This window comes from Ambystoma mexicanum, chromosome 3p (assembly GCF_040938575.1).
Source record: "Ambystoma mexicanum isolate Mex_15411 chromosome 3p, UKY_AmexF1_1, whole genome shotgun sequence".
Taxonomy (NCBI): domain Eukaryota; kingdom Metazoa; phylum Chordata; class Amphibia; order Caudata; family Ambystomatidae; genus Ambystoma; species Ambystoma mexicanum.
This window is the reverse complement of record NC_090925.1, coordinates 320,792,926-320,816,100: the sequence shown is the minus strand read 5'-3', so window position 1 is coordinate 320,816,100 and position 23,175 is coordinate 320,792,926. Positions and strand designations below refer to the sequence as shown.

General features: G+C 45.2%; 2 protein-coding genes across 3 annotated transcripts in view; one reads left to right on the top strand and one right to left on the bottom strand.

Annotated features, from left to right (window-relative positions):
- ARFRP1 (ARF related protein 1) overlaps positions 1-6,914 on the bottom strand; it is a 377,172-nt gene extending 370,258 nt beyond the window's left edge. Inside the window, exon 1 of the mRNA XM_069650886.1 lies at positions 6,805-6,914. Within this exon, the coding sequence (XP_069506987.1) occupies positions 6,805-6,863 (59 nt within the window). The 5' untranslated portion in view covers positions 6,864-6,914. The remainder of the gene's footprint in view (positions 1-6,804) is intronic.
- ZGPAT (zinc finger CCCH-type and G-patch domain containing) overlaps positions 6,880-23,175 on the top strand; it is a 186,566-nt gene continuing 170,270 nt past the window's right edge. Inside the window, exon 1 of one of the 2 annotated variants that reach the window (XM_069650883.1) lies at positions 6,880-7,081. The gene's annotated coding sequence lies outside the window, so the exon portion shown is untranslated. The remainder of the gene's footprint in view (positions 7,082-23,175) is intronic. The other variant, XM_069650881.1, reaches the window with a different exon arrangement.

Genomic DNA, 23,175 nt, shown 5'->3' with positions numbered 1-23,175 from the left:
GTGATGATTTGGGGATGACTTAATGAATATTCTAACATTATCCTCATTTTAGAAAAAACACTTTGTTCATGATGCTTTTAGGATGACCTACTGATCACTCCAAGGGACTGCACATTTGTCCCCAATGATTTGGGGATGATTCTGGGATGACCTGCTGATTACTTCAAGAGCACTGCCATGAAACTTGTTTGTTCTTGATGATTTGGGGATGACTTACTCATTACTTCAGAACATCAGAGTTTGTAGGATGATATGCGGACCAATACAGATTGTCATTCTGCTTTTGCTTAGTTGCACATGTGCTGAATGATCCATCACTGTGGCAAGGGTAAAGCTTGAGACTATGTTGGGCCAAAGTGGAAGCCAGAGGCCTAAACATAGTATGCACCCCCTGGGTGAGAATCCTTTGCCATCCCAGTCAGAAGCAGGAACCCATCATCCCCACAATTCCCAATGTGGCATGGATAAAGCCTGAGACTATGTTGGGCCAAAGTGGAAGAAAGAGGCCTAAACGTAGCATGCACCCCCTGGGTGAGAATCCTTTGCCATCCCAGTCAGAAGCAGGAACCCAGCATCATCACAATCAATACATATCCATGCTGACTTGTTAGGTAAGAATTGGGGTAGTCCCACTGTGTGAGACTACACAACACTTATCTGCTTGGTATTAGGTAAACCTACCTTTTGGTACTACACAGGTTGGCAGTGTGACTGAGCAGTCAGGCCTATCTGAAGAGGGATAACTGTGAGTTGTAGAGCTGTACAAAGGAAACCTTAAATACAAGTAGCCAAGTAACACTTACACTCAAGGTTTCAGTTATAAATAGTTATTTATTTAATTAACATACACTTTTAAATAAGCGTCCTTTAGAAAGGCAATACATGTAACAATGTAAATATACTTTTAAATTACTTTTGAGAATCAGAGCAAGTTAGTGGAAAATCTTTGGCTATGCTTCATGCACAATTGCTACACCCGGGGTGACTTCAATCACAAGGACAGTAATGGCATTTATATATCACACTAGTTATTAGTTTGCAGATTCTGAGGTTGCAGAAAGGAAAGGTTTAAGGAAGGAAAAAGGTTAAACAGGTTCTCAGTGTATGTGAGGACAACTAAATCTTCAAATGAAGATCTAGACATGCCTTTCCCAGCAGTAACAGTCCAAAACAAGTTACCACCTATGAGGTACAAACCATATCAAAGTCAGTGGGCTAGAAGAGTCTGCAGGGAGCCAGGACAGCCAAAGTCAATTTGAAACAGTCTATGGAACTGAGGCACTTCTTAGAATCAAATGTCTTGCACAAAGTTAGAGAGTTTGTTAGAAAATCACTTGTAGGGTCACAAGCTGTGAAAACAGAGTTGGAATCAACGCTAAAGTAAGCCACTGCAATTCCCAACTGAGAAAAGCAAGGCTACGAGACAGTGAGGCAAGTACCCCCCAAGTCTAAACAGTACCTCTCTGGTTGGTCCAGCTGGCTTCTGTCCTGCTACAGCGTTGCAGACCCCATGTTCCTGAGCCTCAGTCGTGGGGTCAAGAGGGAGGACATCTGTAGGGCTCCTGCGGTGGTACTTTGTTGACAGCTACGGGCTCTTTTTGATTCAGCGGCACGTTGCGGTTCCAGCGTAGTAAACAGCACTGTTGCGGATATCTGGTACCGGTTGGGCATCCTTCACTCCTTGGGTCTGGTGAGGTGACTCTAGCTCTGGTCGTCCTGCTTCTGGAGGGTTCTTAGGAGACTCTTGGAGCTTCTAGCCGGATTTCAGACTTTTCACTCGACTACGGATTACTCGACCCCTGGCACTTGGTTCTTGCAGCAACGAAGAGGAACAGCCAGACAGGGAAGATGGTCCAGTGGAGTTCGTCTCTGGGTTAGTTGGGGAGAAGTTGTCAATTCCGGAGCTTCTCTGTCTGAAAAGGGAGTTTCAGCACAGCAGCAGGGCTTCACCGGGCAATTCAAAGGTCCAGGAGGATGCAGCAAGCTTCGTTCACGGTTTCTTCATCAGGCGTTTCTCCCAGTGGTTGACTCTGCCTCTAGTCCCAAAACCCTCACCTTTTAAGCAGGTTTCTCCCATTCATGCACAGCCTAGGCTGTCAATGACACATCAGGGTCGCTGTCGTGAAACGACAGCCAGCCAGCCAGCCATTCGGGACTGGTTGCATTCAGGCCTGCCTAGAGACAAAGGACAGGGGAATTTCAGGACCCTCCCTCACATCCTGTTCTTCCAGACACACTGGAGCCAGAGGCGGGCCTCAGGGCTGAAATGCGCAAAAGGCAAGACAAACAAAGGGCTCCAATTGACGCACAGAGTAAAACCCAAGAAAGACCTCACAAACAGAAAATGGCAAAAAAAGAAGACAGGGGCCGTTTTGATAAAATGGTCACCCCTAGGTGCTATGCTGCAGCTGAGGGTTCAGGCTGCGGTAGAAAAGCACAATGGTAGGAAAAATTAAACCATTAAAAGTAGGGAGAGCAACATACAAATGTTACATGAGAATGTAAGATAAGGGGCTACTAGGTAACCCCCCCAGCACTCCACATAGGATGGCGTGTGCTGGACCCACAAAGAGAAAAGGTAAGTAAAGTCAATTTCACTTTACTATTCTTAAGAACAGTAGTTCACACAAGAAAAGGTATTTTAAACCTTGTGAGACTGCACTGTGACACTGCACTGAAGGTGTTGTGTGTCACCATACAAAATGTAGATGCATATGGAGTTTGTCAGACTCCCAAAACAGTGAAAACACATGAGGCAGTCGGAAAAGGGTCTCACTCCAGGGTTAAAATTAAAGAGTCCTACAGTATAGCAAAAGAGCTGGGGGTCTCTAAGGTTGAAGAGAATTAACACAAAAATGAGAATTCTCCCCAACATGACTGCACCAATATATGCCAGTATTGACATGCACTCCTTCACACAGTATTCATGTTTGCTTTGCGCATAAATACAATAATCAACAACCATAACAAAAAGTACCTCCAGGATTTTAAAAAACGAAAGAAAAGGATCCAAAAAGGAAAGAAGCAATAAACAAACAGAACCACAAAGTCCCATCAACCGAGGTCTCAACTACCCACAACCTACCAAATACAAGCAACAACAAACCACAAACAGCAAAGACTAAACCCAAAAGACCATGAAAAACACCAATCGAAAGAATACGCCCACTAAGGAACACAACCTGTGCATCATGCCTCGCCGCAAGAAAGACAAAGAAGCCAGAAAAGACAAGAGAAATAATAACAAATCCCAAACCACTCGGGAAGGCACGGGCCAGCATGATCCCACACCCCCAAAAAAACTCAACATCTGAGATGGCCCAAGGAGACAGAGCAAAGACACGCTACAATGCTCGCTACCTGTCCACATACGACAATATGGTAAACAAAAACAGCACAGCAACAACGAACTGACAGCCAACAAGCTTTACGAATACAGACCCAACCAGGACAAAAAATGTTTGACAACTAATAAACCATCCCAACCTGGTCTCCACCATGGACAATACCCCAACCAAAATAAGGAACAAATTGGAAACCATCACACTCACTCTACACCCCCTATATCACCAAGACTGGAACAACAGAGGGGTAGCTCACCTATTCACCACCCAGAAACAAACCAACCCCGCCATAAACCTTATCAGTCTACTCGACAAAGAAACTGACCAACAAAGAACCACCCCACCCAAAAGACTCAACTGGGAAAAACCCACCTGGAACGGAAACCCAACCAACACCACACCGGTCAGAACAAACAACACTAACAACACCACAAAAGGGAAATCCAGCAAACTACACTGCCGCCTCCTCAACATTAGATCCATGGCAAAACACTCAACAGAAATCAAAGACCTCCTAAGCAAAGGAGGCACAGAGGTGCTCTTCCTTACAGAAACCGGGCTATCAGACAAATATAAAGCCATAGCCAACGAAGCAATACCCGACAATTATAAATTAATGCACGCCAATAGCGAAAACTGAAGGAGGTGGAATTGCAATTATACACACCGGAGCATCTCGAACTATCACAACCAACGCGGAAGAATACCTCCTAATCAAGATAGAACTCAACGACCAATCCAACATAGTATTCCTACTGATCTACAGACCATCTTCTTACAACCCCAACTTCGCAACAAAACTAGCGGACAAGGCCGCCATGCCATAAACCTACCACAACAACCTAGCTGAAAGAGATCCCACTGATAGAAACATAGATACAACAGAAGACACAATCAACAATTGGATCACCAAGGACATTGACCAATTAGCACCAGCTAAACCATTCAAACCAACACCAAAACAACTGGCAGCAAAATGGTTCACAGAACAACTCAGAAAACGCCAAAAAAACAACTGCAAAATGTAATCAAAATGGAGAGAACAATACACCAGACAAGACTAAATCAAATATCAAAGACAACACAAACTGTACAAAGCAACAGTCCTCAAAGCAAAACAATGTTTTAAAAATTAAAAATAAAATAAACTACTACGCCACAAGAACCAGCAAACAATTCACAGAAAGAACTCCATCACCCCCTACACAAACACTTTTACCAGTCACTTATACCAGAGCAGGGTCTGTGTAGTAGCTGCACAGCAGTTACTGAGTCTGTGAGCATTAGCCTGCGCAGGTATTATGTAGTCACTTACACCAGAGCAGGGTCTGTGTAGCAGCTGCACAGCAGTTACTGAGTCTGCGAGCATTAGCCTGCGCAGGTATTATATATGTAGTCACTTACACCAGATCACGGTCTGTGTAGTAGCTGCACAGCAGTTACTACGTCAGCAATTATTCGACAGCGCAGGTATTGAAAAAATCATTCTCTCCCTAAAACCATCAAACTGCAAGGGCGACAGTTGCCCGGCACAAATTATAAAGTATGCGGCTAGAGACCTTGCCCCATTTATCTCCAAGCTCATAAACGCTTCCTTTAAAACCAATACTGTACCTAATAACCTCAAAGAATCCTGGGTCCTTCCCCTGCTCAAAAAACAATTACTAGACCCTACCATCCCCACCAATTATAGACCCATTACCATTGTCCCTTTTCTACTTAGAATTATTAATAGAGTGGCCTATATTCAAATTCAGGAATACCTAGAAGCTAATCATTTACTAGGATCACGACAGTCTGGCTTCCGCCCACTCCACGGCACAGAAACTGCCTTGCTAGACCTTAAGACTCAAATTGACGAGTTGAAGGACAAGGGACAAACAGCTATTCTACTTCTCCTGGACCTCTCTGCAGCGTTCGACCTAGTGGATCATGCAGTTCTATGTAACCACCTCAGGTCGGCGGCGCACTTCTCTGGGGAAGCCATAGCTTGGGTCCAGTCCTTCCTGGCCAACAGGGCAATGCAAGTCTTTTCCCCACTAACGGTTGCTGACCCTACTCAAATCTCCTGCGGAGTACCCCAAGGATCCTGTGTCTCACCCACTATGTATAATATATTTACTAAGCCTTTGTTCGACAAATTGGACAGATTGGGTATCACCTACACAAATTATGCAGATGATACCCAGATCCTCATTCCCCTATCGGGCAACTTTTTGGAGGACACAGCCTTAGTAAATAGAGTATACCTCCTCATTCAGGCATGGATGGCATCACATGGCCTCTGCCTAAATGACGAAAAAACTGAGATACTAATCCTAGGCTCCGAAACTAACATAAAAAACTTAGCCTAACTATACCACCTTCAATATCGACAACAATCTCATCAAGGTAATGCCAGTGGTCAAAACACTAGGGAGCAGCACCGAATATCCCTAGGAGAGAACACATCTCTGATGCTAGAAGAGAGGTTCATTGGCTAAAAATATCTGACAGGATACTTCTAAAAACAACCTCCCTCACTTCCAAATGCTTAAACAACTTGGCCCCACCCTACCTTGCTGAAAGGATAAATAGAAGATCGTCCACACGCCCAACGAGAACAGCCAATGCCCACACCCTGGAAACGCCTAGATTTAAATGTGCCACAGCGGGAGCATCTAGCTTCCCGGTTATCGCAGCACAAACTTGGAACGCACTACCGCACACCCTCAGAAAGGAACAACCATATCCTAAATTTAGACTCAATATAATTAAATGGCTACGAACAAATGACTGTTAGCTTACCTTCCAGGCTTGTCTCTGCTGCTTGTCTCTTAACTTGCTACCATCAACTGTTTTTGTATATTATATGCTTCTTTGTAAATATTATGTAACCATTATATGCTTCTTTGTACACATTATGTAACCAAGTTTAAGCTGTTTTAACCTCTACTGCGCCCGGCTACCTAATGGGTTTGGTGCGCATTATCAAATAAACTATATATATATATATATAGTCACACCAAAGCACGGTCTGTGTAGTACCTGCACAGCAGTTACCGCCTCTGTGAGCATTATCTGGCACAGGTATATATATATATATATATATATATATAGTAACTTAGACCAAGAGCACGGTCTGTGTAGTAGCTGCCAGCAGTTACTGCGTCTGCGAGCATTGCAGAGCCTGAACCGTACCGCAAATGAGCTTCAGAGCAGCTACCGTATCTATAATACCAACAAGCTGCCCCGTGTAATTTCAAAACCAGATGTTTAGAAAATCACGTAATTACAATATTTTATTTCAACAAGTAATAAGTACAATAGAAGGAATTACAGCTTCAACGTGCATTCCTAGAGGTTGCAAAAGGGCTCCTCTTAACAATATAACAACAAAGGGGTGAGAACGTCTACGTTGATGGATGCTAAAAGAAATGCATATAAAATTCACTACAAGAGTTGGATCTTGTGCACTCACCTGATGCTGCCTGGAAACAGGACATGCGCGTTTCGTAAAGGGTAGTGTCTACTTCCCATTCGAGAAACGGACCATAGCAAGACCCGCCTTTACGTCATCACGTGGGCTGCTCTGCATCAAGTGGGGTTTGAACGTTCACTTCATCACGTGGGTTGCTCTACATCACGTGGGTTTGAACGTTCACTTTGTCATCTTTTGTGCACGAGCCGGAAGGCAAAGCGTTGCGGGAGTGATTCCTACGTTGCAAAGCACATTTTGTATAGTTATTTGGTTTCTGGTAAGTCTTAAAGTTATCTCTTGCTGATTGTTACTTTAATGCAGAGCGGCAATATTGGGAAGGGGGTATTTATGTGTATTTTGGTGGTTTCTATGTGCATCAGGGGTGAGATTTATTTAAAGTGCAGGCGGATTCAATTTTGTTTTTTTCGTTATTTCAGTGTATATTGAAGATATGTAATGTGCATCAAAGGGGTGAGGTAATATTGGGGAGGGTGTATTTCTGTTTATTTTGGGGTTTGTACTTTGCATCGGTGGACTCCGTTCGTTTTGGGGTTTTCTCATGCAGATGCGATTTGCCCGGGGGGAGATGTGTTTTGTGGAGTGGGGCTGTGCACAGTGCGTTCCTCCCTACCCAATGGGACTTCCACTGTACCAGTGAACAGTACAGCGAACGGTTACTTATCCTCCCCGCTGGAGGGGGGGGGGGGGTTGGAGGATTTGGTATGTGCAGCAGATGGGGCTATATGGCTTATGCAGACAAACGCATTTGGGTATGAATTTCCAAATTAACAGTTCAGTTATTTATTTCTCCTGCGTGGGGGGAGATTTGGCATTCCCTGGGGAGGGGGATTGTTCATGTACCCCTTTGGCAGTGATGGAAATGGAAAAAATGTGGGGATCCCATAAGGTCTGGGGTGGAGTTGGGGGGGTGGTGCCAGAGGAGGCGGGGTTTGTGGGGGGTGGACCTTGAAGTTGACCTCAATCAAAGGAAATGTCCAAAATAATGGTTTAAAACGGTGCAATTTCTTTCATGCTGCTTCTTTTCCAAACTATATATCAATTCCACAGAGTAAATATTATTTAAAATACCCAATTTGCATCCCATGAGGTGTTTGTCTGTTCGCCATAAGCAACGTTTTCTTTTACTTGAACCACACCTGGCACAGCGCCTGCAGCTCCCCTCCGAAAGCAGTCGGGTGGCTGCATCATGTGGAATAGTTACAATGTTAATAGGGGTATTTATTTATTAATGCGATGTTTGTGGATACCTGTTTATTTATGAAATGTTTGTATGATAAAAGTATTCGTCAAACATTGCATAAATAAGTCGTGGCTGTGTTTGGTTTGTGCAATATCTTGGGTGCTAGGGTGGAGAAGCTGTAGTCTTCTGTTAAGAAACATCGTGCAGAGTCAGCGCTAATTATCTTTCGACTGACATTTTATGGAATTGTTTTTATTAACTTTCGCTATACACTTTGAACCATCTTTGAGCAAAAACCTTGTGCTGTGTCAACATTGCTCGAGCTGTCCCCCAGTTTTGTTTTCCTGCATCCAGGCCATTTTGACGCACTGGGTCAAAGTGACTGGTGCGTACAAAGAATGATACGGATACAGCATAGTCCCATACAGACACCTTCGTAAGCACACGTGATGAATCTGTGCAAATGCACAAATGTGTCATGCATGTTTGAGTGACAAATATGCATCTGGGATGGATAAACAGCCACATGCACACAGGAGTAAAGGCTGTATTTGTGCATGCGCCCACTGTAATCGACCCCTGCACGAAATGGGCATGCAGGCATCCATGCAGACCAAAAGATATGTAAAGCTGACGACGTGGCTGAGGACTGTAACTTCCAGAGGGAGTTAGTTTGCGTGTCCCGCAACCTGTATCGAAGTCCGACTGTGTACACGTAGGGGGCGGTGCCAGCCGACTGCTCATGGCGGCAATGAGCTGCTCTGCCCCCGTACTCGGCCCTGTTGACGGGCATTTATTTAAAAAAAAATATATATTTTCTTCAATGTTACCCAGCACAGAGCATTGCTGACTCTGGCCGGATCCCGAGATCCTGCTAGACATCTGGTGCCGGATCTTGTATCCGGCGAGAGCCGCCCCAGTGAACAGCACTGAATTGCAAAGGGAATGTGTGGAAGGAGAAGGCTAAACGGAGGCCTTGTATTGCTTTCATTAATAATCACACATTTAAAGTCCATATGAGACCCGATAACAGATGATGGAGGAAGGAGCGATCTACGCCGTGTATTTATTTTTCATTGGACATTTATAATGCGTTTATTCGTCTCAGAGAAGCGCCAGGTATATTTAATGATGATAATATTGTTATTTACATCACGCTCATACACAGTTGTTTCAGAGCGCGGCGAGGGGAAGGGGGAGAACAAAACACTGATGGGTTTGTTTTTCCTATTTTGATTTTAGTTGCACCAACAGCAGAACTCCTCAGTAAGGAAAGTAGCTATTGGCTGTCCTAGAAGTAGCTAAAGGGTGTCATCACCCAATTTGCATAATTGGCATGTGCATTATGAATATCAAGTGCAGAAGTCAGTGTCCATATGAACCAGTTAGCAGGCGGGATTAATGTTTCACTACACAACAGCCCCAAAATAACCCACCCAGGGGTACAGGTACTTGGCATTAGCCACAGTGCACATATCACAGGAGCCCTCCTCCCCCACGCCCTCTTTGTAGATGCATGTCGTATTATAGAGTCCTAAGGCCCATGGGCTACAAGAATAAACCGATTCAATGACATGTCCAAAAATCCATCTTTAAGATCATTGTGTGGAGTTGTGCAACAAGGAACAACACACAATATAACTCGTCCAAATGTGTGCAGTGTAAGAACGCAGGCCACTTGCATATCAGACATTTTTAGCATTTTTGCACACAGACACCTCCACTATTTAACTTCATTGCTGGCCTGCAACACCCAGTGATGGCTCAATCCGGTGGCCCACAGAAACAGCCATGCCAGTGTACATTAATCCTGACCTGAAGCTTTCTCTTCTGTTTCCGCACTGGGGCTACAGCTCTGCTAACGCACCTCGCCCCTGACATGAAGCAGAGCAACAGTTCCAGTAGTACGTAACAAACTTTTTGAATAGTACGCAAGCAGGAGTTTATGACATGTGATGCAAGTTGTGCAGTTTAGAAAATATGTATTCAGAAACACTGGTCAAAACTATTAGTTGCACGGCTAACGAGAAATCTAGCTACTTTTTTCTATTGGTTTGCAAACCAATGCAAAAAGTTAGCTAGATTTCTTGCTAGCCTCTTTTTCCATAGTTGCTAGGGGGGGCGTGTTTTCTCGCTAAATATAGGGAGAAAGTCGCTAAATTGTCAACACTGCTCTGCTTGGCTGGTATCCCCATCCTCGGCTCCACCCACCCCTAAACAGAAGTGGTTTATGGCCATACCGCACACGCAGAGGGAATTTCAGGGCAGATTCGGCTGTCGCCATCTTCACCCTTATCCAGTGGTGGAAATGGAAACAATTTGGTGGTGGGGGTCCCACAAGGGCCGTGGTGGGGGCAGAGTTGAAGGGGGCGGTGCCCAAAGAGGCAGGGTTTGGGGTGCAAAGCTAGAAGTTGACCTCCGATCAAAGGAAATGTCCAATAAAACGGCGCAATTTCTTTCTTGCTGTTTTTTTTTCCTAACTATATATCAATTCCACTTTAAACCACTTCCATGGCACTGGTGATGTTACTTCACTATGTGAATAATAGTTTTGACCAGTGTTGCTGAGTAAATATTCTTTAAAATGCACAATTTGCATCCCATTTTATAACCCCCCCTCCCTCCCTTGGGTACTATTCAAACAGGGTCAGAAAAGGAATGAATTGCCATTTACAACTATGGGCCACTTTTTCATTGGTGCCCGAGACTATTTTATGGCCCAGTCCGACCCACACATGTACACAGGAGCAAACCGTACCTGCCATCTGTACACCTAAACTACCAACAGCAATGTTAGTCTACACTGTGATCTGAGCTCATGCAGAGGAGTATTTTAAGCAGACTGTGAAACAATCATTAAGAAGAGCAATTAATCTAGCTAATTGTGAAAGAGCAGATAATCTGTGGCGAAATCCTGGTTTAAACCAAGGGATTGTCCTGCAACCTCATTCTTAAAATCTTCTGATTTCTGTTAGGCATAAGCTACCTTTTCTTTAACTTAAACCACACCCGGCACAGCTCCTGCAGCTCCCCTCTGAAAGCAGTTGGGTGGCTGCATCGTGTGGGATAGTTTAAATGATAATAGAGGTATTTATTCAAGCAACGTTTGTCGGATACCTGTATACTTTATTATTTTTGCGCCGTTTGTCGGATACAAGTATCCGACAAACATTGCATGAATAAATCGGGTCCATCTATCCAACAAACATTGCATAAATAAACCGGGTCGTGGCTGAGGACTCTAACTTACTCTGGTGACCCCGTGCACCCTGCACAGGTTCACCAGAGGAAGTTAGTTTGCTTTTCCTGCAGCTGTGACCTGTATCAAAGTCCTGCTGTGTACACATAGGGGGGTGGAGCCATCAGATTGCTCATGGCAGAAATGAGCTGCCCCGCACCCCCTACTCCGTGCTGGCGGTTTCTTTTTTTTCCCCAAGTTACCGAGCGCAGAGCATGGGTTTGGGGTTTGCAGTGGTTGACTCTGGCTGGATCCTGGTACCAGAGCCGGCCCAATGCCCAGCGCTGCCGTTATCTGCGCAACACAGCTTTCACTGTTAAAACAGCAATGGGCTCACTACAGCGGCATGCAGTTCCCTTGGAATGATTTCTGCAACTTTACTGCCTTTACGAGGTGAGGGGTTCGGAACATAGCAGGGAGATGTGCCTGATTATGGGACAGGAGGATTTAATCCAACCCTGGATGCATCTCCTTACTCCAGTCGGTCATACATTCTGGAGGGACTGGTGATTACACCCCGACCTGTGTTCAATGGTAAAATCAAACCCCTGTAGGCTGATTGACCATTTTAACAATTCAGGATTCTTCCCCTTCATCTGGATTAACCTTCTAAAGGGTTGACGGTCTGTCTGAATCACAAAAGTAGATCCATACGAGTATGGTCTAAACTTCTTCAGAGACCACACAATGGCAAAACACTCTTTTCAGTGGTTGTCCACCTTGTCTCGGGTTCCCTCAGCTTTCTGCTAATGAAGCAGATGGGTGTTTCCTACCTTTCTCATCCAGTTGACTCAGAGCTGCACCTATGCTTGTATTGGAGGCATCTGTTTGCACAATGAAGGTTTGGCTGTAGTCGGGAGCTCTTAAGACTGGAGCTTGACAAAGGGCTTTCTTTAGTACTTCAAATGCCTTAGTGCACTCTCATCCCACCTGACCTTCTTGGGGAATTTGGGTGAGGAGATTACATTTAAGGGAGGAGCTATGGTCCCATAGTTCATTATGAAGTTCCTATAATAACCAGTGAGGTCTAGGAAGACTCTCGCCTCGGTCTGAGTAGTGGGGGTGGCCCATTCTTGTACAGCTTGTACTTTGCTAGGCAATGGCCTTATTTCACCTCCTCATACCTCATGTCCTAGGTAGACCACTTTGCTCTGACCAACTTGACATTTACTTGCCTTTATGGTCAGGTGGGCCTGCTCAAGAGCCTGCAAAACATATCCTAAGTGGTCAACATGTTCTTTCCAAGTAGGGCTGAACACTGCAATGGCCACGTATGCCATGCAGAAGTCCTCCATCCCATTCAGAACCAGATTAAATATCCTTTGGAATGTAGCAGGTGTATTCTTTTGTCCAAAAAGCATTACCTTAAATCGGTAGAGGCCAGCTGGGGTTGAAAATGCAGTTTTCTCCTTGGCATGGTCTCTCAGAGCTATTTGCCAATAGCCTGATGTGAGATCAAATGTACAGAGGGACTTGGCTGAACCAAGTTTGTCCACCAGTATCTGTCCTGGGTAAAGGATGGGCATCAGTCTGTGTGACTGCATTTAGAGCTCTATAGTCCACACAAAATCTCAACTCCTTGGATCCTGCGTTTGGCACTAGTACAACTGGACTAGACCATGGACTTGTAGATGGCTGTTACCCCGAGATCAAGCATCTTGTTGACCTCCTCCTTTATATGGGTTCTTACATGGTCTGACATCCTGTAACCTCTGTTTTTAACAGGTGGACAGTCACCAGTGAAGATATCATGCTGGCCCCAAGAGGTCAAGCCTGGTGATGGTGAAAACAGGGAGGCAAACTGATTTAACAGAGATTTAGACTCCTCCTGTTGTTCCAGTGTCAGATTAGAAGAGATATTAACTCCCAGCTTCCCATCTAAAGGTTGTCCCCTGAGTTCAGGTAGAGGTTCACTCTCCTCCTCCTCCTGAGCAGCAGCTAGAAGCAAAGCTCCTACCTCTGGTCTTGAGACATAGGCTTTTAGACGGTTGGTGTGACAGACTCGGGAGCCTCCTTAGGATTGCTTAAGTCCACCAGATAGTTGACCTCTCCAGTTTTCCCACAACCTTGAAGGGTCCTATCCATTTGTCCTGTAAGGCCCTCTGCCTTGTAGGTACCATAACTAGAACTTGCTGGTCTTGAGTAAACTCAACCATGTTGGCCTTCTGGTCATGCCAATGCTTCACCAGAGCATGACCTCCTTTCGAGTTATCGGATGCTTCTATCATCATGTGTGTCATTCTCCTCCGGAGACCTAGCACATATTCAGTGACTCTCACTGGCTTGGGAGAAGGAACACTCCAATCCCTCCTTAATTAGGGCCAGCGTGCCTCTAACTGGATGACCTTAGAGAAGCTCAAAAGGACTGAATCCAACTCCCTCCTGAGGGACTTCTCTATAAGCAAATGGAAGGCATGGCAGTAGAAGGTCCCACTTTCTTCTAAGGGGTTCCTCTAAAGCACCTATCATGCTCTTCATAGTTCTGTTAAAACCTCTCTACCAACCCATTTGTGTGTGGATGGTAGGGAGTTGAGAACTTGTAAATCACTCCACAGTTTTTCCACATGGCCTGCATGTAGTGGGTCATAAAATTGGATCCCCTGTCAGAGATGACTTCCTTAGGAAAACCTACCCTGGTAAAAATACCAAGTAGGGCCTTAGCAACGGCCCGAGCTGTAACAGTCCTCATAGGTATTTCTTCGGGATATCTAGTAGCATGGTCTACTACAACCAATATAAACAGGTTGCCTGAAGATGTTGGTGGGTCTAAAGGACCAACAATGTCCATTCCTACCCTCTCAAAAGGGACTCCCACCACTGGGAGAGGCACCAAGGGTGCCACATTCTTGGCTCCACTCTTGCCAGATGTCTGAAAAGTGTGACAGCCCATACAGAATTTATATCAGACCCCAATTTAGGCCAGTAGACATAAGTGTAAACCATTTCCTTGGTCTTCTTAAAGCTTAAGTGACCAGCCAAAGGAATTTCATGGGCTAACTGTAGGAACTGGGGGTCTCATCTCCTGAGGCACTACAAGTCTCCTGTAGTCCCCTGGGATAGACTCAGTTGGTTCACTGTAGAAGAGGCCATCCTCCCAGTATAGCCTGTGCTTCCCTGGCTCTTGCCCGTCCAGCTGGGAAGCTGCCTGTTGGCAAAGTCCTTCAAGAGTAGGACACTCTTTGACCTCTGCTGCAGACTGCAGCTCAGGATGGTCTTTAGGATCCAGATCTCCAACAGAGGGAAGGTCTTCTTCTTCCAGCTCTGAATCTTCAGCAGCCGATGCAACCTTTCCTGGTTGGTTCTCGCACTCGGCCCCATCTGGTGGAGTTGTCTTCGGTGTGACTTTGGACAATCCTCTCGGATGTCCTGGTTGGTTGTACAAGGGTGCTGTCTTTCTTTTACCTGGAGACCTTGGGTGTCCCCTTTGTCTCCGGCTTCTTGGAAATATCAGTTAGTAGCTCCTGTGGACTGGGTGTTCTAGTTTCTTCTGTAACATCCTCTGGAGAGTCTCTTAAGGTACTCTCTCTGGCCTTCCTTGTTTGCTCCTAGTTCCTTTTACTGGGAGGCCTGGGGGTGCTTGATACAACTCCAAGAGTTTTTAAGTTGTTCCCCCAACAGGACTATCCCAGGCACCTCACTTTGTACACCAACAGGTATCTTGACAGTCATGTTGTTGCACTGGATGAGAGCTGGTAGTGTTGGGAGCATTTGGATAGGGCCACCAGCAAGCTTAGTGAGGCCTTTGGGTGCCTTGGCAACATCCTCAGGTTTGGAAAAAAGATTCATCCACCACTGTAATGCTGGCCCCAGTGTCTCTAGTGGCAGGGGTTTTCTGACCATTTACAAGTACACCGTCCTTGTAATATTCTTTTGTGTTATCTGGAATTGAATTATAGACCTCTAAATTCTGCTGTTCCCACAGACCCAGGGACACTAAAACACTGGCAGAGACTCCAATGGGGTCTGCAGCCAGCAGTTCACAGTTTCCACTTGGCATATGTACTTGTTCCTCTGGGGAGAAGGCTAAAGAGGCAGTGTGGACCCCTGAAGGTTTACCCTTGCCCCTGGGATCCCCTTTCACATGGTCATTTGACCCACAATCATAACATTTTCCAAATGCTTTGACAAAGGGGGCTTCTTCTGACCTTCCTCTGGTTTGGCCCAGAGGGTTCAGTAGCCTGATTCGGTTTCCCATGTGGCTTCCCTTTTTCTTTTTGTGGCCCTCTTTTGGATTGGAGGTATTGGATTTCTTTATCTTTCTTGTGCTGCTTACCCTCACCCTTCTTGCCCCAGAATCCTTGTGAGTAGCCCTGTTGGGAACCCGCAAGTCATCAGCCTTTGCTAACTTCATTGAATCAAGTTCCTTAGAGTCAGCCAAGTGCTGTCTCAGTTCAGGAGAGCAGGCATCAAAAATAGATTCTAACATTAACAGATTTCTCATTCCTTCAAAAGTGTTAACTCTGTAACCCTTAACCCAACCATCTAAGTTCTTCAAACAGTCACACACCGAGGTAGCCCAAGAGGTACCATCCTGCTCTTTGAGGCTCCTAAACCTCTTAAGGTACTGGGATCGAGTTTTCCCAAATCTAGCCATCAAAGCTAGCTTCACATTCTCATACTCCAATCTTTCAAGTTCCCCCACATCCATCACAGCATCAGTTGCAACCTGGGGGAGCCTAGACAAAAGCCAAGGAATCAACTGATTCCCTGTAAAACCATGAATCCCATTGTTATACTCAAAATCAACCAACCAATCCAAAATATCAAGTCTCACCTCATACATACTTGTATTTGTATTTATTTTATTTATAAAGCGCAGCCAGGCCCGTGGGCATACGGGCGCGTAAGTTAGATCTGGTTACAGTTACAATTAGGTACAGTAAACAAGGGTTACGTTACAGTTGGGTGCAGTAAACAAGGGTTACGTTACAGTTACAGATAGTTACATACTTAGTATTGCAAATACATACATAGTCTAAGATAAATACATTAATTACAAGAGTGTGCCGTCAGCAGTCAGTCGTGCTGGGATCAGGAAGTTAGGCTGTCCTGGAGTCCATGTTGTGAAGCCAGCGCTTTGTGTTGTGTTTGAAAAGGTTAAATGAAAGTTCTGCCCTTAAGAGCGCGGGGAGTGTGTTCCATAGTTTAGAAGCTTGTACAGGGAAGCTAGCTCCACCCGAGTTATGGAGTTTGAATCTCGATATGGACATAGTGTTAGCTTCTGCTGCTCTAAGTGGTCTTGATGATGTGTGAGGTGTAAGTTGGTTGGTAAGGTAGTGGTGCAAGGTTGGCCCTGGCTTTGTGTTTGAGGGCCAAAGTTTTGAGGGATATTCTGTGCTCTACTGGGAGCCAATGTAACTTGCGTCTAGTCTCAGAGATATGCGCCTTTTTAGGGATGTTGAGGGCAGCCCTGATGGCATTATTTTGAATTACTTGCAGTTTGTTGATATTTTTGTGGCTAGTGCCTAGGTAAAGGGCATTACAGTAGCCTATTTTGGATAGAACTAATGCTCTAGCAAGAGTAATGCAATTGGGTGAAGAGATGAACGGCCTACATGCAGTGATCAGCTTGCAGGTGTAAGTGGCTGATGAAGCTACTGCATTAGTTTGTTTGGAAAAGGATAGGGTGGCATCAATGTAGATGCCAAAGGTTTTCGTATTATTTGAGACGGGGGTGAGATTGCCATCTATAGTGAAAGATTTGAATGCGGAATTAAGATTTTTAAGTTTGGCGTGAGTGCCAAGGATGATCAACTCCGTTTTTTCGTCATTGAGACAAAGTCCATGATGTGCCATCCATGCTTTTATTACTGAGTATATTTCATTAAGGGTTTTGCTGTCTGTTTCATAATTCATAATTACCCAAGATCTGGGTGTCGTCCGCGTAATTAGTATACGTGACACCCAGATAGTCAAGGATATCAAAGAGGGGCTTTGTGAATGCATTATAAAGCGTCGGGGACACACACGAGCCTTGCGGGACTCCACAAGGTACTGGTGAGGGTTCAGCAGAATCAGTGGGAGAGAAGACCCTTATGGTTCTGTTTGCCAAGAAGGAACTGATCCAAGCCGTGGCTGCATCTGAAAAGTGTGCAGCAGTTTTCAAGTGGTGACAAAGTGTTTGGTTGTTGACCAAATCAAAAGCTGCTGACAGGTCAAGCAGTAAAAGGAGTGCAAGTTTGCCATTGTCTTTCATGATTTGGATCTGGGTAGTGAGGTCTATTAATGCAGTTTCCGTACCGTGTCTCGGTCGAAGCCGGATTGCCTAAGTCCCAGGAGATTGTTAGATTCTAGGTAGGCCTTTGTTTGTAAATGGGCTGCTCTGTCCAGTATTTTTAATAAGAAAGGTACAGTCGTTATCGGCCTATAGTTAGACGGGTTGGCTGGGTCAAGAGTAGGTTTTTTGAGAAGTGGAATGACCCACGCGTCTTTTAGGTTGTCAGGTACTACTCCAGATTTGAAGGAGGCATTGATGAGGTTGGTAATGAATGGTGCCAGATCGGCAATGGATCGGAATGGTACTCCGTTTCCTTAGGCATGCAAGGTCTCTTAGGACTCTCTTAGGACTGGAAGACCTAGAAGACTCTGGGATAGAACAATTTTCAAGAGACAATTTCTTCATTTCAAGAGCACGATGCATTTCCATTTCTGAGTTTGATTTCTTGATGTTTACTTTCAGTTTGCATTTGGAGTCTTTTGAACTCTTAACTCGGGTCTCATTTTTTCAAGAGAGACACATTCTGGACTCAGTACTGGACCTGGTAGGGTCCCTGTGGCTAAAGGTTGAGGCCTAAGAGGTTGTGAGGTGCAGAGGGGCTCATATCCTGTGACTCCACTAACTCTTCTTGCTCCTCAATAACTTCAGAGTTAGACTCTGAATCATTATCATCCTCCTCAACATTTTCCACATTTGCTGAAGGAGTAGGTGGAGCAGACCTACTTCCCGGACTTTGAAATTCCAACAATCTTTCTATCAATTCATTTTTCTTTTCTTTTTCTTTAAGGTTCCTGGCTTTACACATTTCCTTCAGTTGATCTACTGTTAAAATGACAAGGGCCTCCTGTCTGTAGTTATCCATATCAGGCATGATACAAATTTGCTTTTCTAGTGGTGCTTAGCCTTGTGAAGGTTACTATTTGAACAAAGGTAAAGCTCAATGTAACAACTATACACTTTATCCTCACCGCTTGCCACCAGTGTTAGGCAAAATTGCATGCAGTACCCCCTGGGACCACCACATACAATTAGGTTTACAGGTGTTAGCAAAACCAACCTTTGGTATAAGTCTGTACTACACAGTTTGGCTTACGAGTTGATTGGTCCTACCAACTCAAAGGAAGACGTCGTCCTTGATGGGGCTTCTGCTGAACTAGGCGATTCGGACCTGCAGCAGGGCTTCACCAGGCAAACCAACAGTCCAGGAGTTGCAGCAGCCGTCTTCTTCCAGCTAGTCTTCGGTTCTCTCGTTCCAGTGGTTGACTCTGCCTTCCAAGCCGAGAGACTCTGCTGTCACTCACCCAGCAGGGTGGCTGTCCTTGCCGGACAGTCAGCCAGCCAATCACGCCGAAGTGCATTTGGGTCTCCTAGGAGACTAAGTACAGGGAGTTTCGGGCACCTCCCTCACTTCCTGCCCAACCCAGACACTCAGGCGCCAGAGGCGGTCTTCAGTCCTGAAGCCCACCAAAGGCATAGGAACAAAGGGACCAAACCTGGTTTGGTGCGCTCTAGAAGGACCTTTCCAAAAAGAAACAGTGAAAAAATAAGACTGGGGCCTTGTTTAAACAAAGGAGGCTCAGGCGCCATCTTGAACAGCATGGCTCCCGGGATTTTTAGCTGCCGGTGTTCGCGGTCAGGAAAACTCATGGTAGTTTGTTGTAAAACCACTGCCACCAGCCATTGTGATAGGAAAGGGTAGTATTTGACTGCTACATGGGTTTCTAGACGCAGTGGATACTAGGTAATCCCTCCAGCACTCTATTGGAAGATGGTGTGTGCTGGTTCTAGGAATGTTTTAGAAAGACTAGTAAAGTTAATTTAACTTTACTTTCTCTGGGAAACAGTAGCTTAACCCATAGAAGGTATTTAAACCTTGGGACAGAGCCTGAAAGGCTTCCCTGTGTCACTGCACTGAAGGTGCTGTGACACACAAATGAAGATTTATTTATTCGTATTTGTAGAGCGCGCAACAGCCCGTGGGCATCGTGGCGCTTGTTACAGAGAGTGAGCAAACTTAGTTGCATGGAAAGTAGCATTTTAGTTTTGCATTTTTCAGTACAATTTACATTATGAGAACCAGTAGGAGATAAGTGGTGTGGGTGAGTGTGGGGTGTTAGTTGAAGAGGGAGGTTTTGAGGTTTTTCCGGAAGACAAGAAGGGAGGTTTCAGCTCTGAGGGTGGTGGGTAGCGAGTTCCAAAGTTTAGGGGCTATGTATGGGATACCGATCCTGTCTGCTTTGACCCTGTTAATGTGAGGGTCGTTGAGTTGATTGGTGTAGCGGGTACTTCTAGGACGCAAGGAGGTGGTTCTGGATATAGTTCCAGATAGGTACGCGGGTGCCGTGAAGTTGAGTCATTTGTGAGTGATGGTGAGGATTTTAAAGGTAATGCAGTCTTTAACCAGGAGCCAGTACACTGCCTGTCTGGCTTGGGAGATATGGTCCTGTCTAGGGATGCTCAAAGCTGCTCTAAGAGCATTGTTTTGTGTTGTTTGAAGTCTGTTTAAGTTCTTCTATAGAAGTACCAGCTAGGAGAGCATTGCTATATTCTAGCTTGGCACCTATGGTAGCTCTGGCTATTGAGAGACAATTGGGTTTGGTGAGGTAGGATTTTATGGCATTGATGAGCTTTGTGCTGTAGGCAGATGCTGAGGCGATGGCACTAACTTGCCAGTTCATTGATAGGGTAGCATCAATGAAAACACCCAGCGTCTTTACAGGCGAGGAGACAGGGATGATGGAGTTGTCAATGTTAAAGCTGGAGTAGAGGCAATCTAGTTTAGCTAGGGTGGCTTTTTGGCCAAGAGTGAAGATCTCTGGCTTATCCCCATTGAGGCATAGGCCGTTTGCCGCCATCCAAGCTTGGATCGTGATGTAGATTTGGTTTAGCGCCTTGGCATCTTGCTCGTAGGAGCCAGATAGAGGTAGGAGTACTTGGGTATCGTCAGTATAATGATAGTATATGCTATACCCAGTCCATCAAGCATGTCAAAGAGGGGCTTCGTGAATAGTTTGTACAAGGTAGGGGCTGTACGTGAGCCCCGAGGAACTCCACAGTGGATAGTGGTGGGTGCTGCATTCACTATGTTAGAAAATACCTTCATTGCTCTACCCTCGAGGGAGGAGGTAATCCAGGAGGCTGTTTGTTTGGAAAATTGGGCTGCTTGTGTAAGTTGTGTGCTAAGGGTCTTATGATCTACAAGATCAAAAGACGCAGAGAGATCTAGGAGGAGGAGGGCAGGCTTGCCTTTGTCCATGATTTGGTTTTTTAAGTCCAGTCTAGTAGGGCATTTTCCATACCATGTCCTTTGCGGAACCCCGATTGTCTTTTTCCTAGGATGGAGTTTGTTTCTAAGTAGAGTTGAATCTGGCTATGGGCCTCCTTGTCCAAGATTTTGAGAAGGAAAGGGATAGTAGTTATGGGCCGATAGTTGTTTGCCTGTGCTGGGTCTAGTGTAGGTTTTTTCATAAGGGGGCGCACCCAGCCTTCTTTGAGGCTATCGGGCACAATGCCTGTTTTAAAAGAGGCGTTCATGAATGCCGTTAGAAGAGGGGCGAGGGCCTTGGCACAATCCTTGATGATTTTGGGAGGGCATATGTCGCCTTTACATAGGGATGGTTTAATATGTTTGAGGAGGACTATGCCTTCTAATTCTGTGGTGTTCCTGAAAGAGAATTGGGGGTGGTGGGGGTCTTTATGCTCTGAGGTCTTGTATTTTATCTGGAGGAGGTCTATTTTGTTAAGCATTGCGGATTGTATGCTTGCGCACCATAATTCGTCTTTGATGATGTCTGATAGGCAGATGATGCCTGTGGAGTTGTTTAGGCTCCATAATCGAAGAACACAAGAGTAAAAACACATCAAAAATTCTCCCTAACATACAGGACCACACTTCAACAAAAAATGTGTTTTAAAATTTCACGATTTGATCAGGGAGCCTTCTGAGACTCGCATCAATGTGTTTATTTTTTTATTTTTTTTATTTTATTTTTTTAATCCAAGCTGCATTTCTGACCCATTTCTGCTAGTTCCCCCCCCCCCCCCAAGCTGTTCACATGGTTTCGTTTGGGGACTCCCCCCGCCACCCCCCCCCCCCCCCTGCTCCGCCAGCCTTTTCTGGTTAAATCTTATGTGGTGTTTGTCAATTTAATTCTTCTAAAGCATTTTTGAAAACTTGAAATGGTTTTTTAAAATGACGTGACATAAATTAATGTGGGTGTTTGCAATGTTTTCATTGGTATCTTTTTCACTGTACCGATGCGGGAGGGGGGGATGGGGGGAGTCGATTTAGAAGGACCCACAGAGCAGTCTTTCTAAACTGTCATACTTGTCAAACCCCTGTTGCACACGAGTGCGCGCAGGGGCTGATAGGCGCTGTGAGCCCCAGCAGAGTCGTCACAAGAGGCAGGGGTGAGTTTTGGACTGTATGTATGTGTGTGCGTGCATGTGGGTAGGGTGTGTGTGTTGGGGGAGATGGGAGGGGGAAATTGGGTCTGTCCCACCCCCCGCCCGATTGACGAGTTAATGAGCGGGTGGGGAAGCAGGGGGGGCAGTATGTGATTTCCACACTGTAAAGCCAATACATAAACGGCAGGAAAAAAGCAGCCTATTTTTAAAATTCTTCTTTTATTTTTATTTTTTTATTTTTTTCAGGCTTTAAAATGCAGAAATAACACAGAACTGGATAGTTCCTAGTGCCCAAAGATGGTAGGAATCTCAAGCGAAAAGCGGAAGGAGGGGTGGAAATGGACACGAGAAATGCAAAAACATGGAAATATGTTTTTTTTGCATTTTGGGTTCACATGGATCGCGGTTGCTGACAAATTAGCTGCAGTGTGTGGTTTGTGGCGCTACATTAGCAAGCCTAAAGCCCAACACTATTAAGACGGCATTTGGAAACAAAGCATTAGCAAAAAAGACCAGGGATTTGTTTGTACGGCAGCTGTAAGGCATACACAAGCAAAAATACACTGTTAAAATGTGGCCTCAGTACCTTTAAATGCTTTGGAAGCTTCTTACCACATTATCTGGGGGGAAAAGCCCTTTACAGATACTGAGAGTAATTCTGCCAACAATTCTCGCTGCCAACCGGGTAATGCTTAGTGACTGTGCAGCAGAGAAATGCAAAAGTATCCTTATGTCTGACACCACAATTTTCCTTCTGCATCTATAGTCATTGACATTAACTACTTCCTAAATTCCCACTGCCTAAAGTGGGAGGCGTGTGCTGGTATTTGCTTGGATGGTGCTTCTTCAATCTGGTGCTAGAACTGGGTTAAAAGCAAAAGTGTTGGTAGTAGCTCCACATATATTGTGGACAAACTGCGTGATCCCGGGGAAGCTTTGCCTGTGCGCAATATAGGGAATAGACTCTGAGGTGCTGACTTCTGTTGTAAAGATTGTGCATTTTATTAATAAGATGTACCACACAAGAGCCGTCTGTTTGCCACATTATGTGCAGAAATGGGAGCTGAACATGATGCTTTGTTTCCCACGGAGGTCAAGTTGCTTTCCAGGGGGAAAGGTTTTAAATTGTGTTTAGGAACTCTGGAACAAAGTGATGTGTTTCTCCTGGGTTTGGACCAGACAAAAGAAGAGCCTCTGTGTGATTCACACTGGCTTGTGCTGTTAGCTTACTATGGCGACCTCTTTGAAAAGCTACATTTTCTAAACCTCTCCTTGCAAGGCACAGAAAAGAAACTGCAACCTTGGCTA